This window comes from Protobothrops mucrosquamatus, unplaced genomic scaffold (assembly GCF_001527695.2).
Source record: "Protobothrops mucrosquamatus isolate PMUCROS unplaced genomic scaffold, P.Mucros_1.0 scaffold2760, whole genome shotgun sequence".
In the NCBI taxonomy this organism is placed as follows: domain Eukaryota; kingdom Metazoa; phylum Chordata; class Lepidosauria; order Squamata; family Viperidae; genus Protobothrops; species Protobothrops mucrosquamatus.
Window position 1 is genome coordinate 362,200 of NW_015388799.1, and position 12,330 is coordinate 374,529.

At 36.2% G+C, this 12,330-nt stretch overlaps 1 protein-coding gene across 1 annotated transcript in view; it reads left to right on the forward strand.

Moving 5' to 3' along the window:
* ZC3H12C (zinc finger CCCH-type containing 12C) overlaps positions 1 to 3,156 on the forward strand; it is a 43,947-nt gene extending 40,791 nt beyond the window's left edge. The window contains exons 8-9 of the mRNA XM_015825701.2: positions 819 to 925; positions 1,473 to 3,156. Of these exons, the coding sequence (XP_015681187.2) occupies positions 819 to 925; positions 1,473 to 2,869 (1,504 nt within the window). The 3' untranslated portion in view covers positions 2,870 to 3,156. The remainder of the gene's footprint in view (positions 1 to 818; positions 926 to 1,472) is intronic.
* Positions 3,157 to 12,330: the final 9,174 nt, after the last annotated feature.

Here is a 12,330-nt window from a genome sequence, read left to right on the forward strand (position 1 = left end):
CTCCCACAGAGAAGGCCCTCCCCCTTGGGGTCGCCAGCCGGCACTGTCTGGCCGACGGCACCCTGAGGAGACCCACCCTGTGGGAGCGTACTGGCCGATGGGAGGTAATCTGTGGCAGAAGGCGGTCTCGAAGGTATCCTGGTCCGCTGCCATGGAGCGCCTTAAAGATGATAGTCAGTACCTTGAAGCGCACCCGGAAAGCCACCGGCAGCCAATGCAGCTCGCGCAGCAGCCAAAGTGATTACCTGTGAATCATATAGTTGTTAAGTGAATCCAGCTTCCCTCCCACTGACTTTGCTTGTTGGGATTCCCCTCCAGGACGGTTGCAAATGTTGAGCATGTGATCCCAGGATGCTGCAACCATCATAAATACATGCTGGTTGACAAGTGCCCAATTTTGACCTCAGGATATTGTGAGGATTATACGTGCAAAGACTGATCAAATTATTCAGCACCATTGTAACTTTGGTTGTTAAATGAATGGTCATAAGGCAAGGACTACCTGTATGCAAAGACCTCCTCATAGAAGAGCTGCTCTGGACAGTATCTTAAATGAATGGAAATAAAGAAGTAAGGACACCCATTTATCTGCTATGCAAATTGAATAGATTGGTACATAAACCAGGCAGCTATCTGCACTACATGCAAATACATTATTTTCATTATTTACTTTCCTAGCATCTCACAGGCAGTTGCATTTAAAATAACAGGCAGTAGCTATACCTTTGATTTACTAGTCTTTTTTAGGAGCAGGTTTAAAATAGATCTGAAATATGGCACAGCAAATGCATTGTTCCTTTCATTATTTTATTATTTAGATTCATGCCTCCAGACGATCCTCTCGGCCGTCATGGCCCAAGTCTGGAGAACTTTTTGAGGAAGAAACCTGTTGTACCAGAACATAAGAAGCAACCCTGTCCATATGGTAATATTATTCAATTAAACATTAAATGTGTTTTTTTAAATGAAGCTTGATTGTTTGTCTCTTCATAAATGAAGTGAAATATATCTGTGTTGAAATTTTCATTATGTAAGAAGTTTAATGAGGAATCCCTTTGTGTCCTCATTTCATCCCTCTTAAGTAGTGAATGGGGGGGGGGGATCCAGAACAGTAGAGATCCTGACGATGAGGCTTCCCCTCTCTATCAAACTCCCCCTCCAGTTAAAGTTTGGATAATATAGCAGGCAATTGTTTAGGTAAATAATCCTGATTTCTATATGGTTATTCCCAATTATTATATAATCTTGATTTGTATTCAGACAGTATGATAGGGCTAATCACAGGATGGGTTAACGTGTTATACAAACACACTGTCCTATTACTGATAATTTAGTTAATTTCATTGCATAACAGTTAATGGTCCCCATTGTATGAGTATGTACAGTACTTTTTTAACATTGCTGAAGAAATAAATTACTTTGGGTTTTTTTTTACTTTGTATGCTTACATCTTCAATTATAAATTCATATAGGGAAGAAATGCACTTATGGACACAAATGCAAATATTATCACCCAGAAAGAGGAAATCAACCTCAGAGGTCAGTAGCTGATGAACTTCGTGCCATGTCTAGGAACACAGCTGCCAAAGCTGCTAGTGAAGGAGGACTGGTGAAAAGCAACAGTGTTCCTTGTAGTACTAAGACAGATAACACTACAGATCTCAAGCGAACTACTCCAAAGAGGCAATCAGATCCTAGTATAAGGACTCAAGTCTACCAAGACTTGGAAGAAAAGCTTCCCACCAAAAATAAATTGGGAACCAGATCTGTACCTTCTTTAGTTAGTATACCAACTTCTGCTGCTGCAAAACCCCAAAGTACTGCACCTTTAACTAATGGCCTTCCATCTGGAGTTCATTTCCCACCTCAGGATCAAAGACCACAGGGACCATATTCTCCAGTGATAATGACAACCAAAAATCATGGAACGCCAATGCCTTATGAGCAATATCCCAAATGTGATTCTCCTGTGGATGTAGGTTATTACTCTATGCTCAGTGCATATTCAAACCTAAGTATCTCTGGTCCCCGAAGTCCCGAAAGACGTTTCTCTTTGGACACAGATTACAGAATTAGTTCGGTAGCTTCTGATTGTAGTAGTGAAGGGAGCATGAGTTGTGGCAGTAGTGATTCCTACATGGGTTACAATGATCGATCCTATGTGAGTTCTCCTGACCCTCAACTGGAAGAAAATTTAAAATGTCAACATATGCATCCCCATAGCCATCTGAACTCGCAGTCCTTCTTACAGAGTTACCACGATACACTAACCAGAGTGCAAAGTTATAGTCATGAAGAACCAAAGCATCATCCGAAGCCTCCAGTTCCATACATGGCTGTGCACTTTCAGCATCCAAACATGGGAAGCCGTTCTACTTGTCCTATTGACTACCCTGCTTCTCAGGGTTCACAGCATTCAAAAAGCATGCCTCTGGGGAGAGCTCTTGCATCCACAAGACTGGACAGTATATCAGACTCACGTTTGTATGATAATTCTCCATTGAGAAAAAGAAAAACATACTCCGCTCAAGATGGACTCAGTAGTTGGGATAGGCCAGGCTATGGGATGGATACATATGGCTATCGCCAAACTTACTCTTTACCCAGCAATCCCACCCCACCATGTTATGAGCAGTTTGCTTTCCAAAGCTTACCTGAGCAACCCGATCAGCCTTGGCAGATACCTTACTGTGGAATGCCTCAAGATCTTCCAAGGTACCAAGACAGTCGAGAGAAAGTCTACATCAACCTGTGCAACATTTTCCCGCCTGACCTGGTGAGGATTGTTATGAAGAGGAATCCTCACATGGCAGATGCTCAGCAGCTTGCTGCAGCCATTTTAGTGGAGAAGTCTCAGCTAGGTTATTGATGACGCATCTTTATGGTGTCTATAGTTCAGTTTCAGCTGTATTGCTGAGGGAGGTTTGCTACAATAGCATTTGTGATCTCCTTCTCAGCAAGGAGGTTATATAGTAATCCATATATGTGAAATACTGTGCCATGGAACCTGTATGTATAACCCCACACTGGAAGTAACAGGATTTATTTTAAATACTCAAGTTTTTTTAAAAAAAATATTTCATGGCTGGAATGTCTCTCCAGCTGAATATATTATAACTATGATGTCTCAAGTAAGAATCTCTAGTGCATGTGGGTTTTATATGCAGCACTTTTTAATATTTGTTACATATTTATTAAATTATTGGGTGTTTTATCCTTCAAGTGCAAAACATTTTTTTCAAAACAGCAGAAAACTAAAGAGGATTTTCTGTGCCCAGCCAACTTTTTTTCAAGTTAAGCTTATTAGGATCTATTTTTTTCATAATTAAGTTATTTAATTTTATTGTGTGATTTTCTTTGTATATAATCATTTTATTTATAGAAAACAACAGTCTTTTACAGCACTGAATTTTTTAAAGTAATGTATAAGTTACTGGTTTTTACATTGAAATGGGTAACAATATATTAGTACTTTATAGTATGGCACTTTTTAATTTGGCTATGGATTTAATTTATTTGTTGATTACTGTTAATTTTGTTGTAAGCAGAAGCAATCAGTAGGAGAGAAACCTGTTTTTATTAATTTATTATGCAGATGAAAAAAACCTTTATGTGCAGGTTCTGAAATTATTCAGCTTATCCAGTTCCTGATTGTCACAAATTTGACTACAAATATATCCATTTAGGCAGCAGTCTTGTGCAGCCAATGTACATTTCCATTAATCAGAAATGGCATTGAAAAGTGTATCTCTTGTTCTTTTACTTAATGCACAAGTATTTCATAAAATAACTGTTTTTAAAGAAACAAATTGTGTTCTCAATGCAATTTTTGTATATAAGATTGTGTATTTTCATGCTATTTATTGAGAAAGTTTTACATTGTGTTCAGGATATGCAACATCTTAACTGCACTATAGTAATGGTAATTATAGATGAAAACAGCACATTCTTTTTGTGAAATACTGTATAGAATTAGTTTGTCTGGCCTGTTGCATTATATAGGCCCAATTCTTGCCATGAACAACATAGCTTTAGAAGTAGACACTGTCATCTCTTCTAGTATTAGTATGGGAGATTTCTGGTTTTACGTTTTGAGCTTTTGTAGCTCTTGTAAAATGTAATTTTACATAAATAGATTAACAATAATAGATTAACAGTAGATCTCACAGTGCCTGATACCGTAGACATCGTGATTGACTGCTCATATAGTAGAAGTCCCTTCAGAGTTTCACACTGTGATGATTCCCAAGTTTACATAATTATTGCTGATAACTGGGTGGATGACTGCAACTTGAAGATGCTGTAGAACCAGAAAGTACCTACGCTGTTGATACAAATTGTATCTTTAACTATTAGAACTATTTAATTTATATAATTAAAAAGAACATTGAATTGTGTGAAAATGATTTTAGACTTTGGGCAACATTTTATCTCTTATTTTTTTAAAAAAAATATTTCAAACCCAGACTTTTTTTCTGTTTGAATACCCCCTTGACCATTTATCATAAAACTGAGTAAGATGATAGCTAAAAATAATGATAAAATGCTGCCTAAAAAGATGTCCAAGCACCTTTTGAATACATTTTCACTACTTATGCAACACCATGTGTTGTAAGAAGTAGGATGTTGATACACAGTAAATGCTTCTGCAAAGCATTATACTTTTAGAGGTATCCAGTAATCTGAACCATGTTCAGCAACTTTATTTCAGGAATTACTCTTCTACACAGTGTTCACTATTGTATAATCAGACAGGATATTGCTTCTGTTAGGTTCATCTCCCTCCCTGAAGATGGCATCTTACATTTTGTCCATGTGTCCTAAAAAAAAACACCCCTTTCAATATTTCTTCATTTTGTCCTCAACTTCCTTGTTTCTTGCTTTTGCAGAATATATTTTATTGAAGAGATTGTACATTTTGCATGGATATGCCAATCCTCTTTCCTATGAAATAGAACTGACTTGTTGCAATGGGCTTATTATTCACATGGTGTTGTTGCTGCTGGTGAGGGCGAAATGCAGAAACATGACTTCTGAAATAGAAACGTTTTATATTTATTTCCAGTTGATGTATATGGAATCATACTTAAGATTGACTGCAGCATCCTTTCTTGAGAAAATGATATGATTGTACATTGTGTGTTACAGTGTTAAAATGTGCAATTGCTGGACTTGCGTAATATAGAATTTAAACACACTGATGAGAAATGTGCTGACTTAACTGAATTTAGGGCACGTGGCAGCTCTGCTTTGATACTCATTTTCAGAGCTGATGTGGTCTTCTCCAGTTACAATTAAAAGCAGGTTTCTCCCCCACCCCACCCCTTGCCACACAAATGTCTATGTTGTGTTCCACTGCAATAACTTAAACATAACTGGCTCTACTGTATCCTGCATTTTACAGAAAGCCCCAGAGTGTGAAATTAATCCATTTTTTGCCCTCATTCTATCATTTTTTAGTGGGAATACTTGGTTTGGGCTAACTGTAATTCTGCCATCTTATAAACCGTTAAATTTGATTAAGCTCATTGTTGTTGCTTTTTGTGCTGCACAGGTCTTTAATAAGCTATTTGAGTAAAGAGTATTATTTTAAGTTCTAACATTTAGAAAATCAAGGAATGTTTGGTTATCTGCATACTTATGTGGTGTATGGTCAGGGTGTAGAAGCAGGAAAGCTAGAGGAAAATCCACTGTTAACTACCTAAGGCCTCGTATGGCCCCAAAAACTCAAGGAACAGTCGCTCACTCTTTAGTCTGATTTGCTGAATAGGCTTGCTCTTGATGGGAAAAAATTAAGAGGCAGAACTGAGTTGTTCACCTCCCGGAGCTCCTGGAAGAAAGATGGGCTATATAACATTCAACCAATGATCTACTGTTGACAGCTTTAATCCTTTAGTTCAGCTTTTTTTGTCATGATACACCAGACATTCAGAGGCTGCTGTTACTGTTCACCTCCTGAAACTGGTTCTTCTATAGTATATTTTAGTAGGTTTTCAGAAATGCTGTGCTGTGCTGTGCTGGAATAAAAAAAGAAAGTAATTATAGTAAATCTGATCTATTTCATATCAAATGCTTGATGAAATTCAGAAATACACCCACCAACTGTATGCACTTCTGTTAACACAAGGAGTAATTTACATTATCTCAAAAAGAGTCTTTTTAGTGAGTAGCTGAAAAAAGCATGCATGATTGATGCATTCATGCGTATCAGTTTTGGATCTAGGCAGTTATGATTGTAAACTTTAAATGTAATTTTATTGGGTAAAATTTTAGCTTTGAATGTTCACACAATTACATTTTGTTCCAGTTACAGAAGTTGGCCTAGACAAAATGAAAATATAACTCTATGTTATTATTTGGAAGTTAGCTGATGGATATCAATCACTGGAATCATTTCAGTATTTGTAATGTACGGATACATAGGAGTTCATAGTGTTATATTTTGTGCAAGTACTTACATTTGTACAAATTCTGTTGTAAGATAAACTGAAGTTTTCAGAGGCTTTGAAACCTCTAATCTTTTTAAAATTAATATGGTTTCTTAGATGTGAGACTGAACTGGTATTATTTTTAGGAAAATATCGTATTGTTATAGCTAACCTTTTATTCTTAAATTCCCAGGCATATCAAAAATTGGTTTTTATGAGAAAAACATAATTGCAACCATTTCTTTTTGCAGCTGCTGTGCATTAGAATGTCATTTTAAATCTGATAATACTATGGAAAATAAAACACAATATTGATACTTTGTGGTATAGAGAAGGCTTCCCTGTAAATTATTTCTACTGCCCTGCTTGCAGGAATTTTTTATTTCAACGCAGAGGGTTTCTCTCCCTTTTACAGCAGCAATTGGCAAATGGCCCATTCACTCCACAAGAGTCTTTATCTACTTTCTTAGTTGAAATAATGGGGTGAACTTGCCAAAAATAGACCAGATTCTTGAAATAGAGGTGGGTGGGTTGGAGCTTTAAAAAAGGGGGAAGGGAGAAATAATGGAATAATTGTGAAAAAAAACCTCAGCAATAACAAAACCAAGATGCTTATCATGGTTGCTTCTATTCGTAATGAGGGTTACAAAGATTTGGGTAGACAAACCCATAGCTTTATTTCATAATCTTTTTGAAGCTATCCAAACTAAATTCTCTGCTCTTTCCCCCCCCCTCAAACTGTTCAATTTTGATGTAGTCCATTATAGAGCCATTCAAATCTGTGGGACTGAAGTTAGTATTTACAGGATCGAAGTCCTAGTGATTTTGCTTTTGATTTTAGAAATAGTAGTTTCTGTAGCATCCATGAATACTGTCCATCATGGTACTGTCAGCAAATCAGCAATAAAACTTAAATATTTGGATGTTGTGTCCATTATATGTTAAGTATACATTAAAATGGAACAATATTAAGTATTGTGATCTATGCTTTTTTATTCTAATCTCACTCTGCCCTCTTCTTCCTTTCTCTCCTGTGTATGGTGTATGTGTATTTCCAGGTTTTATTCTTTTAATATTATCCCCTCACTTGCCTATCTTCTTTCCAGTTTTACTTACTTCTCACAACAAATCCACTTTTTACTTGCATCCTCATAAGAGGTACTCAAATTATTTGGCTTCTTTACTTCCCTTCTGTGCCTACCCTTTTCTTGTGATACACACCCAAATAGCTTGTAACATCTATATACAAATGTCACATTTTAGTCTGGAGTTTTAAAAAATATTCAGTAGTATTGTGGCTATTTCCTAATAATATTGAAATGTTAAATATACTGTTAATTCATATCTGTTGACATGTCTTGATAAAATAATAAAGAAAAATAGTTATTTTGTTATTTGTGCCTGGGAAATTTAATTCTTGAAGTATAAACTAGTAAAATGGAAACTTAACATTGATATACGTTTATTGTAAAGGGTAAAAAAGTATTTATAAATACATTCAAGGATCAAATTTGGGGCAGATTGATATGCATTATACAATCAAACTATAGGTGGTATTATATTTAACCATTGAACAAACCTTTCTTTAAAAATACTTACATTTGAAATTATGCTGGCGATAAAATGGTGCATATTTCTGTAATTTGTGACTACATCTTATTTCAGCATAGTTGAAACTGATGAATTCTATATGTGCAGAAATTATCTAGAGCTTAGATGCTTAAATGGTGCTGATATTAAATAGAAAACAGTAAACATCAATTTGATCTTGCTTTTTTTTTAAAAAAATGCCCATTAAGCTAGTTAAAAAAAAAAAGCCCATTAAGCTAGTTAAAATCTGTTATGTGTGTGTCCCAAAGGTCCTTTTTCAAGAGGCAATTGAACTGTCTTTGTTTTTCCTAAAGATGTTTTGCTTCTGAAAGGAACTGAAGAAGCTTCTTGGATGAGAAGCTAAACGTCTTTAAGGAAAAACAAAGTCCAGTTGCCTCTTGAAAAGCACCTTTGGGACAACCATGACCTGGATGACTGAGAATCTCCATAGACATTGTTTTGTGTGTGAGAGCTTCAGTTTTGCCACTGATGGTATTATCTTAATTAGGTATCCCATTATTGCATGTTATCCTATTGCCCAATGCTACATTTTGGGAAACTTGTTCACCATTAATACCATTACCTAGTAACATGTCCTCTTTCACTCTGGCAAAATTCATGCTATAGCCAAAGAGAAAATATGGTAAGAGGAGGTCATAGCTGCTGCTCTTGTGTTTCCACTGTTGGGAATAATAAGCAATCCATGTAGAAACTTACACATCCCGCGATGCCCCAAAACATTATATGTAATGCCATTACATAAGTACCAACCCGTTACTTTCAATGAAGGGAGAGTTTCATACACATGATAAAGATTCATATAACTGCCTCCGCTTTCATCACACAGACACTCGTTAAATAAATGGAATATCCTATGCAAGCAGAGATTCATATGGACTGTGAATCATATGGTATACATTTGCATCAAGGTATTGGCATAGTTGTTGACAACATGTAGACTATAGCATATTTTTAGAGAATACCTAAGTGCACACATTATTAATAGTGTATCTAAAACTATAATTGCATCATTGACTATTAAGACCTTTTAATCAGCAGCAGCACTCACCATACATTTCTAGTTACAAGAAACTTTGAAATAATTTTTATATACGTTCAGAATTATATGTAAAAAAGATAACAGTTGGAAGGGACCTTGGAGATCTTCTAGTCCAACCCTCTGCTCAAGCAGGAGACCCTATACCATTTCAGACAAATGACTGTCCAATCTCTTCTTAAAAGCCTCCAGTGTTGAAGCACCCACAACCTCTGGTCAAAGGAATGTATAAATGATCTGGAAAAATAATTGTTCATCTCCTTTTCATTGATTATTTTAGACTTTTTCCATGATGGAACTATTCACATCCAGTACCTAGTATTTGGCCTTATGAAAAAGGGGTATGCATGAATTCTGCTTTGAGATAAAAGTTTTAAAGGCCTCGAACTGCTGGCCCGCGGGCCGGACGCGTCATGTGGAAGCCGTGCCCACCCCATTGCAGGCAATGGCAAAACTCCTGATATGTTGTGCGGCGTCACGTGACGTCGTGAGTTTGACATGTCTGGCCTAGAAGAACTGTCACCACCACCACCTCTTTGACAAGAAAAAATGGGTGATCCTTATGATAATAGGGAAGGAACATGTCAAGTTATTGGGTTACAAAATGCCGACATATGGAAGGTAGAAACAAGTGACAAATACAGTACATCACAGATAAGTCACTTTTGAGGTCACATTAACATGTATTTACTAGCCAGAAGTGGAATACAGACACTCATTTATCTATATTTCAGGTTATTTCAAATCATTTATTTCTCATCTATCATCTATTTTTCTAATTGCCCATCTCCTTCACAGAGGAGCTGTTAACTGAATTCATAAATGTAGAAAGTGAAAGAATGAGTAAAAGTTCAACTCAGAAAAACTATTATTTATTTATATATCACATTCATACACTGTCCATCTACCTCATAGAGTGACTCCGGGCAGTATACAAATAGACATAAAAACAAAATATATACAGTAAATATTACAATAAAAAGCAGTTAAAAACAAGAATAAAATAATAAAAAGCAGAGGATGGGCTTTAGAGCACTAACTAAAGCAACTGAAAGGTCAGGAGAGTTTGGTCTCACTCCTGAGGGAAGAATGTTCCAAAAGGTGAGAAAATGGCAGAGAAGGCTCTCTTCCTGGGCCCCACCAGTCAAACTTCTTTAATTGACATTGTCCACTGCATATTTTCCTTACCTGACTGAATTTTAGAACTTACTTTTCTTAAGATTTTTGTTTTATTTTTAATGATATTTTCAATATAGAGGTGCAGAGTATATAACAATATACTATTACCTGGCTTGAAACCAATTGAGGTGAATGGCTGTATCCATATGGAAAGCTGAAAGTATCAAATCTGATCTCACAGTAGCCTTCTGGGACTTTGTATCCTGGCTTATTTTTAACCTTGGGGTTAAGACTTGGTAGTACCCACTGCACCCACCTGTCTTTCAGGTGTTCTTAACCAGGGGTCCACCCCATTTCTCTAGTGCAGGGGTCTTCAAACTTGGCCCTTTTATGACTTGTGGACTTCAACTCCTAGAATTCCTCAGCCAGCGTGCCTGGCTGAGGAATTCTGGGAGTTGAAGTCCACAAGTCATAAAAGGGCCAAGTTTGAAGATCCTTGCTCTAGTGCAGCGGTTCTCAACTTGTGGGTCGTGACCCCTTTGGGGGTCGAACGACCCTTTCACAGGGGTCGCCTAAGACCATCGGAAAACACATAATTACATATAATGCTTTAATTATGTTTAATTTGTAACAATGAAAATACATCCTGCATATCAGATATTTACATTACGATTCATAACAGTAGCAAAATTACAGTTATGACGTAGCAACGAAAATAATTTTATGGTTGGGGGTCACCACAACATGAGGAACTGTAATTAAAGGGTCGCGGCATTAGGAAGGTTGAGAACCACTCCTCTAGTATGTGTGTGAGAGCGCTCTTTCTGTTGATTATAAGATAAAAATACAATAAACTAATTTCTGTAATAAAGCTCCTGGCCATGTAGTACAGAGGTACGTGATTTGATGATTTAACTCTTCCTCCCCCTCTCCCGTTAGGGTTTAAACCAATCTTACCACAAATAAATAAACCCAAACTTCATTTAAAAAGCAAAAAATACAAATTTAATAATAGGTTTTATGTTTTAAGACATTAAAATGTCTGTATATTTTTTCACTCAAAGATGAATAGAATACATTCCTGAGCTGTCCAGATCATAGTAAAGTGGTTATTTAAAAGAAATTTACAAAATAAAATGCAGCATGCCAGGTAGACTATAAAATGATGCTGATTTGTTACAAATGGCTCAATATTTTGCGCTAAATAATATGAAAACTCTCGAGAAAACTTGGCATATTCAAACTCAGCCAGATGGATAGTTAAAAGACTGAAGTTACACAAATTCCTAATTTGTACAGAAAAAACAATATGGCACTTGTGCAATAAAGAGAAATAAGAATATAACAAAATTTTCTGGCTTGACTTTTTTCTTTGACTTACGACTTTTTTCTTGCTTTTATTCAAATAGTAAAACCTCTATTCTTCTGCTTCAAATTGACTTCCCATTTCTTGGAAATTCCATACTTTATTCAGAGATGATGAGATGTAAATCTCTATTCCGTTATCAGTCCACAACTTATTTGGATTTCTGATCCTGTGAAGCAGTGTACATATCTTTCACTTGTAAAGATGTACTGTATATTGACAGTTTGGCATTAGAAGCTGCTGTTCCTTAGTAGAAATGTGAAACAACAGGCACAAAGTTTATACTTGAAATATGAAATTTGACAATCCAGGCCATCATGTTTATATTCTTTTGTGCTAAAATGTAAGAACTTAAGAGAAGCTGAGTTGCGTCAAGCCAAAGGACATCTGTTCTAGAATTGTTCCTAATGATTGAAATCAGATGCCTTTATAAGCACAACAGCACCTCCTGTTCTCCAGCAATTAGTGCTTTCAATGATGAAGATAAAAGCATATCATACTCTATGTTTAATTGCATCACAAATATCTGCAAAGGTACTTTGATACTGGGTCCTGGATTTTTTTCAGTTCCTTTCCTAACTCCCCCCCCCCAATATAATTGCAATTTTCACAGTACACAACCACGTTATGATCTGGTTCATACATAGTACTGAGTCATATTTTGCTTAAACACTTCTTTATTATTCTATTCTCTTGTTTTTATTTAGAAATTGACCAGTTGTTGGGAGTCAAGGATGTAAACATTTAACAAATAGTAGACCAAATTAGCA